The 19,970-nt window shown below is 39.7% G+C and overlaps 1 protein-coding gene across 1 annotated transcript; it reads left to right on the plus strand.

The window, feature by feature from the left end:
- Nucleotides 1–671: 671 nt before the first annotated feature.
- chatb (choline O-acetyltransferase b) lies at nt 672–17,660 on the plus strand. Its single transcript, XM_074662480.1, has 15 exons — nt 672–833; nt 1,347–1,461; nt 2,165–2,356; nt 2,929–3,047; nt 5,354–5,407; nt 5,495–5,675; nt 8,694–8,871; nt 8,951–9,120; nt 9,198–9,298; nt 9,543–9,671; nt 9,761–9,883; nt 9,965–10,106; nt 10,308–10,370; nt 11,500–11,637; nt 14,131–17,660. Exons 2-15 carry the CDS (start codon nt 1,417–1,419, stop codon nt 14,410–14,412), a joined length of 1,917 nt encoding a protein of 638 aa, XP_074518581.1. The 5' UTR covers nt 672–833; nt 1,347–1,416; the 3' UTR covers nt 14,413–17,660.
- The last annotated feature ends 2,310 nt before the right edge of the window (nt 17,661–19,970 follow it).

A 19,970-nucleotide genomic window follows, 5' to 3' on the forward strand; every position in this document is an offset into this window, starting at 1 on the left:
GGGTGATCTCAGTCTTATTCCAACGAAATAAAAAACAATGAAGTGTGCATCTTGTTTTATTAAAATATCAATTATGTAGATAATAATAATAATCATAATAATAAAAAAACATCCAAATTCAATTTCTCTATCTGTGTGGTGTTAAAAAAAAATTATAATAGAAAAATAAGGCACGTCTTATTTGGATTTCACTGTGTTTTGAAACGTTAAAAGTACAAACATTAAAAGTTTGGTTAGACTTTATGAGAAAAAAAGCCAAAAAAAAAAATAATAATAATAATGAAATAATGAAAAAAAGAAAATAAAAAACTCGCACATTTCAAAAAATATTAATTCACGGTAGGCAAAAAGGAAAATGAGGCATGAGCTCCAGATGTAGATTTTTCTGCAGAAGCTCACACAGAAAAATGAAATACGAGCCGTAAACGCACCATAACTTCTCCCCTCACTCGTCCAACACGTGAATGACACACCAAAAGAAAACGACTCTCACTCCTTTTTAAATGATCATCAGGCGTGGGGGGGGGGGGGGGGGGGGGGGGGGGGTGAGGGGGTTTGAAGCAAGCTGTTAGATAATATGTTCCGCGAATAGATTTCGATGGGAGGAGTTTCTTGCCTCAGGGGGGTAGGTAGACGCAAACACCTTCAGCATCTTTTCCTGCGCGCGCTCCAATGTGGAGTCACAGCCGTATGGCGCAGCGACTGGACGGGGGAGCAGCCACGCGCCCGGACCAGCCTGCTCACTAATATGGGATTTGACAGCGTGGACGTGGGAAGTGAAGCGAACTTCCAACCAAGACTTCTCTGACCCTTCTGAGCGCTGTACTGATCAGGTATGACAACTTTTTGTCACTTTTTATAAGAACTCTGTGCTTGTGAGAAACTTAGTGACACGTGCATTACTTACTGAAAGATTGTTGATGTTTTTATCTGAATCCAAAAAGTCAACTTTGCTTTTCAAAACAACCATTAAAACTTTATAATTGTTAATTATTTCAGGTGTTTTCGTTGATTCCAGTAAGGCATCATACTTATTTTAAACTATTTATAAAAATAATCAGCAAAGAATGAAATTACTTTCTCATATTTGTCGGCTTACAAACATTTTTTATGGAAGCATTCAGGCTGAAATAGAGATGGAGTGAGTTTTTCGTGGCCGCACATTTCCGTGCAGCGGTGAGCAAAGAGGCGCAGCTGGGATTCAAGGACACGCAGCAAATTGCACCAGGCTGCAAAATGATGACGAATGGAAGTGCGCCGGCTCACGATCCAGACAGCTTTCATCCTCACCCAGGCCCATCTTTTATTTACACCTTTCCCTTAAATGTCTCACATGTTGCGTTCAGGGCGGCTGGACTCACACGGTTACTTGAAGGTTTCCACATTGTTTCCCTCTGACCGGGCTGGGGTGCAGAGATGCCAATCATGGAGAAAGAACCGGCCAGGGACCAAGGCAGCCAAGTAAGAGAACAAATGTTATCAACTGTGAAATTATGTTTTTCCAAAAATGGCTCAGTTAATTTTCCTTATCGGGCTGAGCGCGGTCGCTGTCCGCGGTGCTGAAGTTGGCAGAGTAACAGGAGGTGTGTTTCAGCACCACGGACAGCGGCTGCTTCACTCTCTGACCGCTAGGGGAGAAATGAGAGCAGGCCCTGCGTTTAGAGAAATCAATGGAGAGTTTGAGAAATAATGAATATGTTGAGATTGACTTTTTTTTTTTTTACTGGTTGCAAGGAAGTTTTGAAGCTGACTGATCAGAAAACGAAAAAAGACAAAAAAAAAAAAAAAATCCCTAAGAAAAAAGTCTCTGTTTTTCAGGAATCCACTTCTAGAATATCTATTTTACACTTATAATATCCTGGTCAGTATTCTTTGGCAGTTTTATGCAAATGATCACACATCAGAAAGAAAAAATAATCAATTTACATAAGAAAAAATAAAATAAAACAAGAGTGTTTTCAATTCCCACAAGGCACCAGGACTTGGAAACACTCAAAGCATTTAAGATGAATTATTAACCCAGGTTTTAATAATGAAATAATAAAGAGAAGATGTGAGGGAATACTCCTTTAACTAATGAACCCTCTGCGAATCATAAGGAGGACATAAAAACGACATAATTGGCTCTGAGTGCTCAGATACACATGTTGTTTTTTACGACCAGGTGCTGCCCAAAGTCTCTGTGCCCCCGCTGAAACAAACCCTCGACATGTACCTGAGGTGCGTTCAACACCTGGTGAAAGAGGAGCAGTTTAAGAAGACGAAGGCCATCGTGGAGAAGTTTGGGGCTCCAGGAGGAGTCGGGGAGGTGTTGCAGAAGAAGCTTCTAGAGAGGAGGGACAAGACGAACAACTGGGTAAGAAATCACACATTTGCACATGAGTCAAACTAAATCCTCCTTTAAGTTGTTAGATGTGTTTCTAAATTGTAAAATTCAATAAATTTATTTAAACTGAGTTAAAAATCATCATCATTCTTCTAACACAGATTAGTGCCTTTAATCATAAATAATGAGACACCTCTCTGCGTCTGCTCCATCCAGTAGAAAAAACGAGCAGAAATATGCCTCAGATTTTGTCTCTAACCTGACACGGACTCTAGAGATCATTTAAATCTATTGATGAAGTGTTTAAAGAGGTAAACACCTGGCGATGAGGATTTATTTGACTCTCCTGCTCGTACTTCTTCACTTCAATCTCTCCCCCTCCTCCTCCTCCCCCGTCTGGCCGATCGCTCAGTCCACAACTCATCCGGCGCAGTGAAATCTATCACGCTCCCACTCTCCCTGACTCTCTGCTTTCATGTGGCAGTGATACACTGTAATGGTTTTTTCCTCCGCTGCACACAGGTCTCGGCTCTGAAAGTAATAGCTCTGAGTCCAAAGAGCTTAATGAAGCAACATTTCTCACAGAGTGACTCTTTGTTTAGGTGTACGAGTACTGGCTGGAGGACATGTACCTGAACAACAGGTTGGCTCTGCCTGTTAACTCCAGTCCGGTCATGGTGTTTCCCAAGCAGAACTTCAGGGATCAGAAAGATGCTCTCAGGTTGGTGCTGGACTTCTGGCTCCTGCTGTTCAGGTTAGAAGAAAAAGACTTAAACAGCAGAAAGTGTAATCAATTCAGATTCTGCAACAATTCACTGAAGTGAAGTTATATCCACCCATTGACAACAGCCAATATAAAACAAAACAACAAATACAAGAGAAATTTTCTCAAAAATTTAAACTCTGTTTTGCAGTTACTCAGGATACTTTTCCTGTCAGTAACTCATTCTTTGGGGTCTGTTATTGCCTCATTATTGCTGTTACCTTAGATTTAAAACATCCAGCTGAAAACACATCACACATTTCCTGTCAAAGTGGAAAATGAAAGAAATCGGGTTTTCTTCTTCCCGTAAGTGCTGCACGATATTGCCCAAAACCAACATCTCTATATATTTAGGCTGTATACCAAAACACTATATACATATCACGATATTCATATTTCTCCTCTAAATCACTGTATAAATGTTAAACTCAACCCTTGATGCATAAAATGACACATGTTTATTGATTTACGCAGACCCTTCAATTGGATTTTTGCAAAAAGAGGAAAATTACAATTCAGATTAAGTTTGGCCAACTTTTATTTCTAACCAAACTTTATGTAGTTACATGTTTTCAGTTCCAGTAAAATAATTCTTTCAGATTTAATCAACTGGCTTAATGTATTGTAAATGTACATTGCTTTCTGAAATTACAACATGGGTCAAAGTTGGAGATGACGTAATCATACTTTTATTTCTTTAAATCAGCTACCTGGATATTGTTGGTCACGCTGAAAGGAATCTGCTGGAAACTTCTTTCTCTGACCCCGGGGTCTGATTGTAGTTTGGGGATTCTGGGCCAAAATCCAAAAACAGTCATGACTCTGTAGTGGAAGCCACTGCATGAGCTCAAAATCCCTCCCAAATGCCACTTTCAGTGAAGACAGTTTGTTGCTGTAACCGAAAGTGCAGGTTAAAAATCTACTGGACCACACATCAACACGGTCCAGAAATTAAAACAACTTCTCAGCCCATGTGGAAAACTGTCATGGGGTCTGACCAATCAAAATTTTGGCATTTGTTTTGGAAATCATGGACTTAACATTCTTTGCTTTAAAAAAGATAGGGACAACTCACTTAGTGGATTTGGCACATCATATGAAAAACATTTTCAAACTCCTTTGTTCCAACATGTCCCCAGAGCGCTGGCATCAAATTCAAAACAAGTGTTTTTCAAGACACTAATGTTTCTCAATTTTATCCTAGGTGGTCTTGGAATTTTTTTTAAAATTACAATTACAGTAATTTGCAAACTTTCACACTCTGTTTCTGCCAACATGTTACACAACAGATATTCCAGTAGACTGAGATGTTGTTTCACCTGTCTCCAACTGGTCTTAATTTAAGAGAAAAACTATTTAAGTTTATTGATTTTGACAAATCAAATTAACTGTAAAAAAAAAAAAAAAAAACCTGATGCACCACAATCTGTGCTTAAAAACAAACAAGTCACGCAGTTATACAAATCTGTTTGAATTTAAATTGGACTTCAACAGAATAACTCTCAGAATTAACTGAGATTAATTTCTGCAGATGTAATTTGAGTACATGAGGGTGAAGTTTTCAAAGACCTCAGAGGAAGTGATGATCAAAGGTTTGGTTTCCATCCTCACTGACTTTAACTACGCAGTACATCACTCACTTAAAGTCACTGACAGGCTGTATGTTCCTCAGATAGACATCAGACAAACAGAGCATCATCCCCTGGTTGAATCTCTGTCTGTTATTAAATGAGCTCTGCTCCACCAGACATCACACCGCTCCCTCCGAGCTCTGCGACTCACATTAGCTTTTGTCAGCTCGTGCCGCACTAACTGAATATTTCCAGAGCACCTCGAGCGAGCTGGTAATCCACTGACACAGACACTTATTAGATTGGGAGCGACAGGACCAAGCTCTCCGCAGAGACTGCTAGTCAGGCTTCATTTAGGGGTGTGGTGCTCCGCGGGCCGCCTCCTCCGTATCGATCTGGCTCTGAACGTAATAACACTGAGACAAATGACACACAACACGAGGGCTGACAGGGCTCTGTGTTTTCCCTGTTTGCCCTCACCGCCCACTCCGGCTGACTCTCTCTGTCTCTCAGTAACGCTGATAAACACACGCAGCTCGCCCACTGCATCCCAGTAATTAGCCATGATGTGATTACTGTTAGAGAGATGAGAGGACATCTAATCATAATCACCAGACTTTTTTCTGTGGGTTTCTTCTTTAAGGTGAATTTACCACCCTGTTTTTCTAATTTCAACCTTGTCACTCCTTTAAGATTTTCTGCTCGTCTCATCAGAGGAGTGCTGGAGTATAAAGCTCTCATTGATGCGTAAGTTGAACCCTTAATGGATCAAAAAGAGAAAATAAAAAGTGATCATTCCTCAGAGATAATCCGATGGGTTGTAATGTCTCTTAGGAGAGCTCTGCCGGTGGATTTCGCTCGAGGCCAGCTGGCTGGGACCCCTCTGTGCATGGAGCAGTACTACCGCCTCTTCACCTCCTACCGCTACCCCGGGCTGAAGACAGACACACTGAAGGTCCAGATGAACACGGCCTCCTCAGTGCCAGAGCACATCATTGTGGCGTGCAAGAACCAGGTCAGGATGCAGGGCTGTGAGGACACTTTGCACACTCCATTGCACTGCGAGATGAGAGCCCTGATCATTTAAGAAAAGCATAAAGATGAGGAGATTTATTGGATTATACAGAAAACATTACGCACTGAAAGGTCAAAGGTTAAAAAGGCAACGGATATGATGTTTGCAGATATAATTTCACAGAAAATCTTCCTCACCGTTAAACCTCAGTGGTGCTCTGTGCAAAGCTTTTTTCTAGCAACAGCCAAAAGGAAAGTTTGAGCATTTAACTCCCAAAAGTGATTAATCACAAACTTGTCTCAAAGGAATTCAAAGAAGACGAGCTCGTCTACACTGAATAAATAAGCAGTTACCAAAAAAATAAAAACTTTTTTATCACAGTTTGTGAAAAGGGGGAGATGAGGAGGGAAGTTTCTAGACTTAAATAAACATATGATATATGTGCACATCATAGACTGTACAAAGAGTGGACAGCGTGGCTCCACCTCTTACCATTATACAGTTTTAAAGCCAAAATACCCCAGTCACAGCCAGAGTCTGTGCAGTCGAGCCTACAAGGGACTCAGCAAGAATGTGAGTGGAGCTGGGAGAGAAAAGAGATTTTTATCCTTTGGAAAGACTAACCTCTTCCTAGTTTTCCTTCCTGATGTATTTGACTATTCCCATAAAATCTACTCATGGATGGCAGCTGTCAATCATCATTTTTAACCTCTTATAAATAATGAAAATGGAACTTTTCAGAAAAAAGGACTTGAACACAATGCAGCCTAATCATAACTGCATATCATCCTAGCACACAGATGTGAGAAACATTTCTATGAGTTGTATTAATTTTTTGAAGTTTGACCACAGCCCATCTGGAATGACTGGGGAGACAGAGATTTTGACCAATACTGCAGCCAGCCACCAGGGGGAGCAGTTTCTCTGGCAATCTCACTTTAAGCCGAGAGCGAGATGGCGTCCATTTTTTTTATGGTGCACACACATAGGCTGTTTTTCAAACTGCCTACAAGACTAGTGGTGCCTAACTATTTTGGCTGAATTTCAGTATGTAGTAGTCAGTATGCGAAAACTTGCAAAATCTGCAGGATACTAAAAATCCTTGGATGTCCTACTGATCCAGGAAAGTTTCTCAGTATGCAACAGACCAGTCTATCTGGCATACTGTTTCCCACAATGCATGGCGCTATTGCTGTATGTCTATATGGGTTGCAGGTTTTGGTGAATTACCGCCATCTATTGGAATGAGTCGGCATTACAACTACAATACAACAACACTAACGTGAGACGGTCTGTGAGATAGAAGTGAAGTGATGCGAAGAAACATCAGTGAATCGCTTCATTTCCAGTTGTAAAAGAGGCGTTTTCTTCTACAAATTCATTAAATATAAACCACTAATTGTCTTTTTAAACCATATGTGGATTATATAGAAGTGTTTTCCCATCAGCTGTGAAAATAAAAATCCCTTTCAGATTTATTTCCAGTAATGGATATAACTTTTGGTGTAAGATTAGAAAGCAATGATGATGATGATGATGATTCTGTGTTATATGATTAACAAAATAACTAAAAAGCCAAGATCTGCCAATAGATTGTTTTGTACATTTATAATAAAGGGGGAAAAAAAACATCTGTAGCTCCACTACTGAAACGGGAAACCAGAGTAGTATACTATAAAACAGACCCAACAGAATAGTCATACTACATACAAAAGCAGTAGGTAGTATGTAGTGCCTACTACATACTACATTCACATGTAGTATGTAATAGGCGGTTTGGAAAACAGCCACACACAAGCACAGAAAAATAAATTTCTATTTGACTGATGATACATGAAGTTAATGAATGAGCCAGGTTACCATATATATAAGTTGGTGATGTCATCACAGGGGTCACAGGTTGGACTCCAGGTCTTGATCCTTCGTCACATGTCATATCCTGATCTATATTCCCATCTCTCATCAGCTGCCTTATCGTTTAAGTCAGTCTGTGAGAAACTGCATGAGCTAATAGTTCAACAGCTTCAGGATAATGTTCCTCAGCCTATTACTTCAAATAAATTTGGGATTTTATTCTTCCCCTGTACAAAATTCCAGAGGATCAGGAGAAGTCTCTGATTGAAAGGAACAAGGCCCATAAGTAATCCTCCATGGCTGTGATCTTCAAACAAACACTGTGTTAAAAAATAGATGATAACACGTTATGTTAATTACATAGTTAAGTTAGTTAATATAGTGTATAAAATGTGATAATACGTGGGTCAACAAACTGTTAATGGAACATCAATTACAGTAATTCATTAGCAAACATTTTAACTATTATCTATATTTTTTAATGATATATAACTATTAACTACTGGTGTATTAACTATCTGTTTACCCTTGATAGATGATGGCTATTATAAAGTGTTATCAAAGAGACATGACTCTGTAGTGGAGGTCACTGCATGCGCAGACAGACAAAATGTAAAATTCCTAATTCCTTGCGTCTGGTTTTTACCCCTATGGACCAAATCCAACCAAAGGTGTTTCCCATAATGCATGCCTTAACAAATTCATCAAATCCCCTGCAAAAAGCCACCACTTCTACAACAATATCTTCCAGGTGCAATTTCCTGACTAATGACGCATTAAAAAGGATAAATGCTTAAATGCATTAAACCCCTAACAATGAAATCTGGAGGTCTGAGGTTTTCCTGGATCACATTCAGTTTGCAGATTGTGCCTCTGAATTGGCACACGAGCTGGAGCTCTCACCTGCAAATGGTTCTGGGAACTATCAATCTGGGGCTCATAAGAGCCTGTCCCTGTGGGGATACAAGCTCTTAACTTAATTACTGCTGATTGAATTAGCCTCTTATGCTTCCATGTTTAACTGATTGAAGAGGACGGGACATATCACTGATGACAATGGGCTTTACCGTCTTTGGTATTAGGAAAGTCATGGCTCTCTACGCAGTAACAACAAGCACAGATAATTCAGAAATGTAGGATCACTCTGTTTTTATCTTTCTCTAGTTTTTCGTGCTGGATGTAACCCCAAATGGCAAGCAGCTCAATGAGACAGAGATCTTTTCCCAACTTGAGAAAATCCTGAAAATGTCAAACAACGCTGAAGAGAGGCTCCCTCCTTTTGGTCTCCTGACGTCTGATGGGAGAACAGAGTGGGCCCAAGCCAGAGACGTCCTAACAAAAGGTTTCAACAGTTCCCATTTTTGATTAACTGTAAACACATTTCAAGCAAACAAACTGTGACATATCCCATCTCTATCCAGATCAAACCAACAGGGACTCCCTTGCCTTGATCGAGAGCTGTATTTGCGTGGTGTGCCTGGATGAACCCTGTGGTCTGGAGCCCAGAGATACGACCAGGGCTCTGCTGATGCTGCATGGTGGAGGCAGGGAAAAGAACGGGGCCAACCGCTGGTATGACAAGTCAATGCAGGTAGGAAAACATCCTGGGCTCTTCTCATCCTCCAAGAATCTAGAGTTTGGCTTGTTGGCTAATCCAACATTTCTCAGTTTGTTGTAGGAATGGACGGAGTGTGTGGAGTTGTGTGCGAGCATTCACCGTTTGAGGGGATAGTCCTGGTGCAGTGCTCGGAATACGTCATGAAATATATGTAAGTTATCCCGTTGAGATTTGTGCATAAAGTCATAGATTGGGGTAGTACAAGCTGAGAGGGGCTTGTTCTTACAACAGGGCAATGACTGAGGCCTCTCAAGCCAAGTTTTCATGCCACCTTGACTTGGCATCAGGGGAATCTAACCCAGGCTTTCATTTGCGACCATGACTGTCTCGAATAAAAAGCCTGAGTCTTTCGATCTCTCTATCTGGCTCCAACATGCTGTCGTTCTCTTGAACAGAACAGGTACTCCATCCAAGATGGGGAGTGCAGCCAGCGTTCGAGAACTCCCCCCTCCAAGACGACTGCTCTGGAAATGTAACACACACATCCAGGGACTGTTAACAGCTGCTGGGGACAGACTCCAAAGGCCAGCACCAACTTTATCATTCAAAACCACATTGACCAGTTCTTCTTCAGAAGTCAGGTCTGAAATCTTCTCTTCTTCTCCTTCTTCAGGCTGGTGAATAATCTCGACATGGACGTGTTCACGTTTGACGCATATGGGAAAGAGTTCATCAAGAAACAGAGGATGAGTCCGGATGCATTCATTCAAGTTGCCTTACAGCTCGCATTTTTCAAGTATGGTAAAAATCATGATCCAAGCAGTCCGAGTTGTCTTTTTCTGATTTACTGATGCTGATGCGACCATGTCTTTCACAGGTGCAGGGGGAGGCTTGTGTCCACCTACGAGAGCGCGTCCATTCGGCGTTTCCAAGAAGGTCGAGTAGATAACATTCGCTCTGCCACACCTGAGGCCCTTGCTTTTGTCAAGTCCATGACAGACGAGAGGGTCGCTTACACCGTGAGTCATTTTTCACACTTTGACCACAATTACTGGGTAACCCCCACATCTGCTGGATTAAATGAAGCAGGTGTGAGGAGCCTGTGTGAAGTGTCCCTATACGGGCAGATGATCTGAACGTGGGTTTTACAGCTTTGGAAAAAAAAGGATACAGGAACTACAGGTGAAAAATGAAAGCTGTGTTTTTAACTTGTTCTACAGGATTCAGAAAAAATGAAGCGACTGAGGGACGCGATCAACGCCCAGACCAACTACACAATTGCAGTGAGTATTAGCGCACACTTGGCACTTGAACGTGGTGCTGAAATGTTGCCAGCATACATAAAGCATAAGCCCCAACAAGGTTGGATGGTTTATCAAAAACTGAGTGGAAAAAGGCAGCGAGTCAGCTCCTACCCAAGAGGGAAAAACATCCACCCACCAGCAACTCCACAGCTCCCTGATTAACATCAATTTTTGGGGGCTACGTCTTGGCAAGGGCTGGCAACTTGGTGGAAATGTGCCTGGAAGTCACCACACCTGGCCAAGAAATAGTCCATCAAAGACTCCCTGGGAAAATAACACCCACAACATATGGTGTTGACACTTAACCTTGTGTGCGGATAACTCAAACAAGACACGAAATGTTAATCAGTGGGTTTTTAGAGCTGCTGCACAAGCGAGCCATTTAGAAAAGAATAGAACTTTATTGTCATTATAACAAGTACAACGAAATTGAAGTCACAGCAGCAATCAAGAAAACGAAAGTAAGAAAGTGTATAGAAAGTGCAAAAAGGTTCATAAGAAAATAGATGATGACAGCTTGTCCATCATTCTCCAGTTCAGCCAGCCTCTACCTCCACAGGGTCCAGGACTGAGCTTCTTCAGCAGTCTGTTCAGTCTCTGTCTGCTGGATCCTGAGAACCAGTACGTCGTCCTCACCTACTTCTCCTCACCTTGTGGGGAAACATCTGGCCTTACACCAGTTAGCATTGACACGCTACAGGCTGCCAACAGCTGATTTCACATGTAAACAATGCAGCCATGGTTACATGTAAGATCTCCAGACAAACACAGGAGCAAAAAAAGGTAAAAATTTCTCTGAAGACGCAAAAAGTTTGGTGTCCATGACCAACAAATGAGCTGTACAAAGTAATGATCCACTCCAAATACAAAAATGACTAAAAAGAGACGAAAAAATTACAAGAAACGGACAAAGAAGAAAGGGCTTCCTACAAAAGGCAGCCATAGCCAACACGGCGGCGCTTAGCAATTTCCCACATTTATGATATTTACGGTAATTTCAACTGTGACCACTTTCACAAGCATAAAAGAAATTCTACAAAAGATGTCACCCTAGAAAAGAGTTGTCATTTTTTACTTTTGATTACTGACACAAGACTGCATTTTTCAGGCTATTACAGGAATGGCGATAGACAATCATCTCCTCGGACTCCTGAGAATCTCAAAGGAGCTCAACCTGGAGAGACCAGAGATTTTCTGTGACGAGACATTCATGGCCAGTAACCACTTCATCCTCTCTACCAGCCAGGTAACAGCTGACCTTTGTTTGATTTTAACGTATTCTTTCATTTTTTTTTTAAGTTTATGATTGATGTTGGACAGAAAGTTTGATACATAAAGATATATTTTTCCCTTAATCAATGACTCATCCATTTCTCAGTTTATATGAGGAATAAAGAGATACTGCTGGTGGTCCTGAATCTCATATCCTGTAACTTAACGCCTTCTCTTTCTTGTTTTACCTCCTAAAACAAAACCTTTGAACTGTTGAATTCTTCTAAAATGCATCAAAGTTGTTTGTTTCTTTTGTATTTTTGAGCAACTATCAAGTAATTAGCACAGCTCTCTAGTCATATGAGAGCTAAGCACAAACTGTTGAGACAGAGGGCCTCTCATGAAGTGTCACTGACCTCAGCACAGAGAGTGAAGACAGCACAACAAAGCTTTACAAAAGCACCAGGCTAATTAAGATGTTTTGTTTATGCTTGTTTTGGGCTTTTTGCATCCTGTCCTTTATTTTTAATTAGGAACCCTGCCTGACTCAACTTCTCCACTCAGCTTTTAACTAGATCATCATTTTGTTTTCCCATGCAAAGTTAAAACACACTTATTAAAGAGTTCTTATTAAGTGGATCCACGTACATAAAGTTCAAGGTGAATGTACAATTAATGCAAGTTACAGTGACAGTTTGTAGTCTAACCAACTGAGAGCCTGTTCTACAAGTGGACAAAAACATTGAGGCACAACTCTTAAACTTTGGTTTACTTATCAAATTCTGGCTCAAAACTAAAAAGCATTAACATATATTCAAGCTTTTAATTTATCATTTTAACATGTTGAATTACCGTGTTTTCCGGACTATGCGTCACACTTTTTTTTGATTTAAAGAAATAAAAAATCACTCACCTCTTCTGCACTCTTCTTGTTGACAGTTTTTCGGGACGTGAGTCACAAACTAGCGTCAAAACTAGGTATGGGTACCTTTCACATTTGAAACAATACGGTACTGATGCCCGGTACCTGGCAATCAGTACCGGTACCCAACGGTACCACTTTTCGGTACTTTTTTGAGTTTATGTGGTAAAAAATATCAATTTGTTTATTAATAAAATATACATTCTTTTCAATTTAACATGCTAATTTTTCCATATATAACCTTGCAATGCTGTGTTCATGTCCAGCAAGGAAAGTCGTGTACTCTTCCACTCCCTTACAGTCACAAAGATGCATTCAGGTACCTAAACATGGTACCTTTTGATTTTACATGAATCGCTACCCGGTACTTTTGACAGAATTCGGGTTGGTACCTATAAAAGTACCTAATTCAGTACCCATTCCTAGTCAAAACTTGCGTAACTTTTTAAAAATGAGGACGTTCATCTGATGGAGCTTATTTAGGGGCAACGGATATCGGTTTTCAGGATGAAACGCAAAAGTTTTGTTGCGTTTCAGCCTCGTGTTTACATGGAAACAGCGTTTCAGTCGACCTAAAACGCGAACTTTTGAAAACGGCCTCCAGAGTGGGATTTTTCTTAAACACTGCCGACACCGTTGCCGTGTAAACAGTTAGCCAGCGTTTTCAGTGGAAACGCTGACGTCATGCTCTGCTTCGCCCGAGCACATACAACAGGACAACAGTACTGTTGTTACGACCGTCGCGAACTACCGTGTTGTGCTTGTGCTGCTCAATCTGCTGACTGTCCTTAACAAAATCTGTATCTGTTGCTCCACTTTTTAACTTAGCATTCCCCATTACACCAGATGATTGGCCCAACTCTACTTCAGTGGAGATCTACCAAAAGCGTCTTCAAGGCAAAACAGTTATAGCACCACCTACAGGCCTGGCATGCTTACTACAGCGTTTTGAGTCCCTCTGCGTTTCTGTGTAAACACAGATTTGTTTCACTGGTTTCAGATGAAACATTGTCGTGCAAACGGGGCCTTAAGCTCACACTGCACCAGTCTAACCAGCAACACTTGCTGAGCTGGAGAGGAGCACACCAAGAGAAAAGAAACTGAAACTTAACTATGGTCACAAATATGAGGTGCTGTGGGAAAAATAAGTAAACCTCTTAATAGTATACAAACACTTACATAGCTCTCTCTGGCAATAATGTGAAAACACAAAATTATTTTAAATAATTACAATTTATATATGTATGCTTCCTCTTCATGACGCATTTTTTTGACTGATGGGGCCTATACTCTGGAAAATACAGTATTTATCCATGAAATATAAAATGGAAAAAGAAACACAGCCTTGAAGCTGGATTTTGACAGAAACAAACAAACAAAAATCACGGCTAACATGAATTGAGGGAATGTAAAGGGTATTGCTAAAACCAAAATCTGGAGGAACATTTTCTCATATTTCATAGCAGTATACTGAACCCTTAGTCTAACAAAAGGATAAAATAAGATTATAAAATGACCAAAACTGCTGCTTGCATTTCTATTCTGATTAATTTCTCTCAAATACTTAAGTTTCCCCCTCAATCACTCAATTATGTGTCCCCTCAGGTCCCCACCACAGTTGAAATGTTCTGCTGCTACGGCCCAGTGGTTCCCAATGGCTACGGCGCCTGTTACAACCCACAGTCCAACCACATCCTCTTCTGTGTGTCCAGTTTCTGGGAGAACACGGAGACAAGCTCGGCCGTCTTCGTCAAAGCCCTGAACGAGGGCCTGCTGGAAATCAGGGACTTGTGCAATAGAAGCAGCGCTGCAGCCAGCAAACCAGCTGATAGCAAAGTGGCTAATAGCAGCAAAGGAGCGGGCCAGCCTCAGAAATCAGGGAAGTAAGCCATACAGAGAGAGCAGGCTGACTAAGCTGCTCCGCTCTTCACTCGTAGACTTAGACTCCAGCTTTAGACTCAGTAGTTCAGATGCCAGTGTGTGTCTTTGTTGTGTGTGTGCAATAGTGTTAATGTATCAACACGTGCAAAGCCTTAAAACTCGTATGTAAATCTCAAACATGTGACTGAAAGTAGAAACCCATTCAGTTTGTTCTGGATGTGTGCAGACATCAGAATGACCTGGGGTCAAACAGGGACCCAGCTCCACTCAGCAGACTTAGATGAACTGGTCTGACACCTTTAGGAAACTGAAGCCATGCCTGCTTTGTAGCACTGATGTGAGGGGGCTGCTCCTCTGTCAGAGTGTGACTCAATGAGTGAACTTACCCATGTAGAGTAGTAATAGAATTCAATACACGGTTACCTGTCGTACTGTATTTAAGTGGCTTAAAACAATCCTGACATCCTGTAAATGTGACCACTGTGTGTGCCATGATGCTAACAACAAACTGGATCATTTTCCAGATCTATTTTAATGTTCAGAGGTTATTTATTTATTGTTGTTGTTGTGAGGTTGCCAAAGAGGTGGTCTGTGTGTGAATCTGTCTGTTACAGCACTTTAAGATATTTATGTAAAAAACGTAGATGGGTAATCGATAACGTAGATGAGTGGTTAAAGAAAAATATACTGTATGGTGAAAGTGGCACATTAGATGTATGTGTTCTTTACCGAAGAGGATTAGGCCCACTGAGATTTCATTCTTGGAGGAAAGGCCAGTGGGGGAAAATTAGAATTTTGGGATTGACATCAAAAATCAGGTTTTGTTTTTCTCGGGATTCTGAAATTCAGGTAAAATTGTATTATTATTGTTATTATTATTTTATTTTATTTTTTTCTTGTTTATTCTCATTAAATTTTGCAATTTTTTGTACTTTGTTGCAATGACAAATTAAGTTCTATTCTATCACTTTATATTGAAAATTCTGATATTAAAGCTTTAATTCTATTAAGTTAAAATTCTAAGACAAAAGTTAAACATTTGTGGGGAGAAGTCAAAAGTAAAAAAGAAATCTGATTTTAATTGTATGGTTCAGATTGTAATCTTCAAATCTGAACATGTTTTGACCCCAGAATCCTGGAATTAAAATCAGAACCTTTCTGAACTTTTCCTCAAAATTTCAGATTTTTTTTTTTCAAGAATTCTAAAATTGAAACTGGAGCTTTTCAAAGTCAGAATTAAAAGACAGAGGGTCAAAATTAATAGATGAGGCTTGGAATTCCAGGATTGAAAATGCAATTCTATTAAACTCAGGCACTGGATTTTTTCTCAAATCTTAGAATTCTACAGGAAAAGTCAGAAAAATGTAGATCAAAATTGGAATTCTGACCTTTTTTAGAACTCTGAATTTTATCCCAGAAATCTCATGTTTTTCTCTAAATTTTGAGATTAAAGTCAGATTTTGACCTTAGCATCAGACTCTTGTTTAAAGTCAGAACTGTTCAGTGTGTTTACTGAGCCTACCTCCAAAAAAAATAATTAAAGTGGCTCTTATCCTCTTCCATATCTCTTAATTATAGCAATAGTTAAATAAATGTAGTGTGATGAGCTGTGCAATTTTTTAGGTGAACTATAGTCCAGTGGTGACCGAGGCAATCCACTGTGTTCTAGTGTTTATAAGTGCATTTTATTTGCACTCAGAGGGTAGAATGAGGTTAGGGATGTATTGTAGTGCAATAATCATATAGCAGTAAGTGCAGTGAGGGCATGTGTGCAATTTGCCAAATCAATTCAGTTGATGCATGAAGCTTATAAAACCTTAGATTAACTGTGGTTGCTATTTTTGATATTCAGAAAACTGAATCTTTATCATCAGAAACTTGAATCGTGCATGTTTTGATGGTGATTCAGAGTAAACATTCAGAGTGTGCTGGGACTGGGATTCGTCTACTGGTGTGTACTGTGGTTCATGTTTCTTTAAATCAAATCAGGCTTCATCATTGGTGGTTGGTTATCAGAAAATGTGTTGTTTGGTGTGTATCTATCTGTCATCAGCCAAAGTGAATGTGAACCATGTAGATATCATAAAGGTCTATATTGAGGAAGTCTAAATGTAACATGCATGTTTATTCTGACATACTAACTGTATTTTTACATGTTCAAACAAAAGCTTATATAAATCTATAGTCTATAAATGGGGCACTGGCTGAGGGTAGATTAAAAAACTGGGTACTGGGGTAATGGTGTATCGGAACCCTTGGGTACTGGTTAAGGACATATTAAACTCTTGGGTACTGGGGTAGAAATATATTAAAAACTGGGTACTGGGGAAAAAAAGAGATTGTAAACTGGGTATTGGGGTAAGAATATATTTTTAAAAAATGGGTTCTCAGTTAAAATATATAATATTTATAAGTGGGCTACTATGGGGAAAAAAATAATAAACCTGGGTACTGGGAAAGGAATATATTGAAAACTGGGTACTGGGGAAAAAAGAGATTGTGAACTGGGTATACTGAAACCTGGGTACTAGGGTAAGAATATATTTACAAAAATGGGTTCTCAGGTAAAATATATATTATATATAAGTGGGCTGCTATGGCCCTAAAATATAATAAACCTGGGTACTGGGGTGACAGCAGATTGCCTTTTGGGTATATTTAAACATGGGTAAAAATAAATGTAAAACTGGGGTACTGGGGGTAAAATATGTTGAAACCTGGATATTGGGGTAAAAAATACAGTAAAACCTGGTACTGGGTAAATATATATTTTAAAATAGTGACAGCACTGGGGTTAAAAAAAAATAACTGAGGTTAAAGCCTTAAAGTTAATTGATGCAAACTGTTTCCTGTCTGTGAATTGTTTATACCTGGTGTATTGACGTCTAATCTGAGTTATTAATCTAACAGAATGTAATGTGCTCTCCAGCTGGTGTTACTCATAAAGTCAATAATAATCCCTGTGAGTAAGAGAAGCTGTTTTACATTTAATTTACAGCAGTAATGTATCACCACAGTCTGACATGTCACTGTTAACATCTTTGTGGATGGTTAATTGTGTGTAACATGGCGAGAATATTGTGTTTTATGGCGTCTTCATAATCTAATGAATGTTCAATGAAAACGTTTGTCATTATGAAAAAGAAAACAGAAGACTTATTTATTTTTTATAGACTACACCATATTACTCAGATGTCTGCAGGTGGAGCTGTATTAAAACTGTTGTGTTGAACAAAGTTCCAGAAATAAAATGAACCCCAAACTATGGTATCAATCCGAAAGTGTGTGTGTGTGTGTGTGTGTGTGTGTGTGTGTGTGTGTGTGTGTGTGTGTGTGTGTGTGTGTGTGTGTGTGTGTGTGTGCACAATGTTTTTCTATTAATACAGAATCTCTGGCTTTCTTGCTTTCCATCATGAGTCTTAATTTAGTTTGGTGGCGCAATAATAGCAGAAAAATGAGGCAATGAGAGAAGAAATATCTATGTAATTTTGTGTTTTCTTGGTGTTTATTTAATCAGTAAGCCGGTTACTGATCAAGATTAGAAAACCCTGTTGAGGATTAAATTAGTTTCTGCATTGAAAACTAACACATAGAACAGTTTGAGCGAAGTATGGTTTGTTTGCATCTTCATGAACTTAGCAACACCTAGAGATTTAAGTTAAGAGATACATAAATTAAACAACTACTCATCATTGTTGCAGTAACTGAGGCAATGTTTCATGTCTCTCACGTCATCCTGGATGCCTTTCAGTTACCTGTAAGACAGGTTCTTGATTTGAATTAATGTTTTTAAATAAAATGCTGAGCTGAGATTAATTCTAAGCACATAGTTGCGTTTTAATTCAGCACAACTGTGGTTAAAAACAGCTGAGCTGCTTTGCATAGCATTGTCTGTTTGCAGTATCCACCTTACTAACACATCACCAACAGATGGCCTCATTTCAGTGGCATCTGATGAGGTCTTTGGGGAGGGACCCAAATTTAATTCTCCACTGGTTAAACCACTGAACCAGGTCAACCAAGTGCCCAAAAACATTAAACATTTAGTCAAGGCTCTGTGAACCAGCCCAATTAAATCTGAAATACAGATAGTGTAAATAACTCATGCAGTCCAAACAAAAAGTTCACAGGGAGAGTGACAAAAAACAGGAAGGAGTGCACTTTTATAATGTAGGATATCAGTGTTTCTGTCTTTGGCAGCTCAAATGTTTGTTTGATAAAAGATGCTGTACGAATTCAATATACAATGAAGAGCCAATTTGACAACACACTGAAAAGTTCAGCAAATATCAGTATGGACTTACAATGATTCAAATGTCTATTTACAAATTATTGGCTATTTCGTCAATAACGTTCCCTACAAACAAAAGCTGAGGCATGGGGTAAACTAACAATGTTTTGGTCTTTTCATGCCTTTAATTAGTGAGGACAGGAAAGTGGTTAGGGTAGGAAACAGGGTGAGAGTGGAGAAGGACATGCCGGAAACAGGCCGCAGCCTGGATTTGAACCAGGGTCACCCGCTTGGAGGCGAACCTCATGGGGCATGACCTGGACCACTAGGCATATTTAATTTTTCTTTGTTTTTTAAAATTGGTTTTAGAGAGGAATATTCCAAAAATTTTGTCACTTTACGCTTGTTTTGTTAGTGTTTGACGCCATGTCTATGTAAAATGAGCCAAGTTTGGCAATTTTTAGCCTGTTGGCAAAAAGTTATGACTCATTCAGCCTCATGTTATACCTGTAAGACCAGAGAATGATTTGGAAAAGACTAAAGATTTTGGTCTATTGTTGAACTGTGGTTAATTTTGCTACTCTCACAGCGTATAATACATGGAAAGTGGAGGCGGCGCAGCCAACTGGTGCATTACAGCATTTGGCGTTTGGCCGATACCACTGAGAGTCATTACCATCTGATACACTAAAATTTTATCAAATATTAAGGGATCAAAAATCAACCAAAACATACATAGTAACAGCACTTTATCCATATCTATATAGTTATTTACTCATTTTTGTAATTTAAGGCCCACCCACAATTGGTTCGGCCCACCCAAAATTGAAATCCTGGCTCCGTCCCTGCTTCAGTCACTGGGAGGTACAATTTGTTCATGCAGAAGTTAGACATTTTTGGAGATGCACAATGCAGAAATTTCCTGCTTCGTGCAAGGAGGTATGGCTGCTAAAATGACGTCATTCTTTCACACAAAGCATTCAGTGGTTTTCTTCCCTTTGGTCAAGGCCACCACGGTCAAGACCTTCTATGCAAAGTATTCTACTGATTTTCAAGAACATGTTTTCAGCCCACCTTGAGTCTTTCTTAAATGAAAGACCAGTTTGGAACAATATTGGAGTTTGCCTCCAGAAAAAAAGTTGTAACATTTATTCTAAACTGACTCTCAGATCACCAATCTGAATACAAAATACTGTGGCATTTCTTTAAAATCATTAAAGGCCTGTGTCTACTTATGGGTTGAATACCTTATGGCCCCAACAATGGCTAAGATTTGTACAGAGGAGAAACTAATGCCATTTGCTCTTACAAGGATAAAATTCATGGTCTGAAG

Source organism: Halichoeres trimaculatus, unplaced genomic scaffold (assembly GCF_033239565.1).
Source record: "Halichoeres trimaculatus isolate MK-OKI-2021-1 unplaced genomic scaffold, fHalTri1.1 fHalTri1_scaffold_23, whole genome shotgun sequence".
NCBI classification, from domain to species: domain Eukaryota; kingdom Metazoa; phylum Chordata; class Actinopteri; order Labriformes; family Labridae; genus Halichoeres; species Halichoeres trimaculatus.

Bases quoted from the DNA above. Each gene is read 5' to 3' on its own strand.
- chatb (XM_074662480.1), top strand. From the start codon at position 1,417: ATGCCAATCATGGAGAAAGAACCGGCCAGGGACCAAGGCAGCCAA. The intron at 1,462-2,164 runs GTAAGAGAACAA...TTTTACGACCAG, and splicing joins CCAGGGACCAAGGCAGCCAA to GTGCTGCCCAAAGTCTCTGT. The intron at 5,408-5,494 runs GTAAGTTGAACC...AATGTCTCTTAG, and splicing joins TATAAAGCTCTCATTGATGC to GAGAGCTCTGCCGGTGGATT.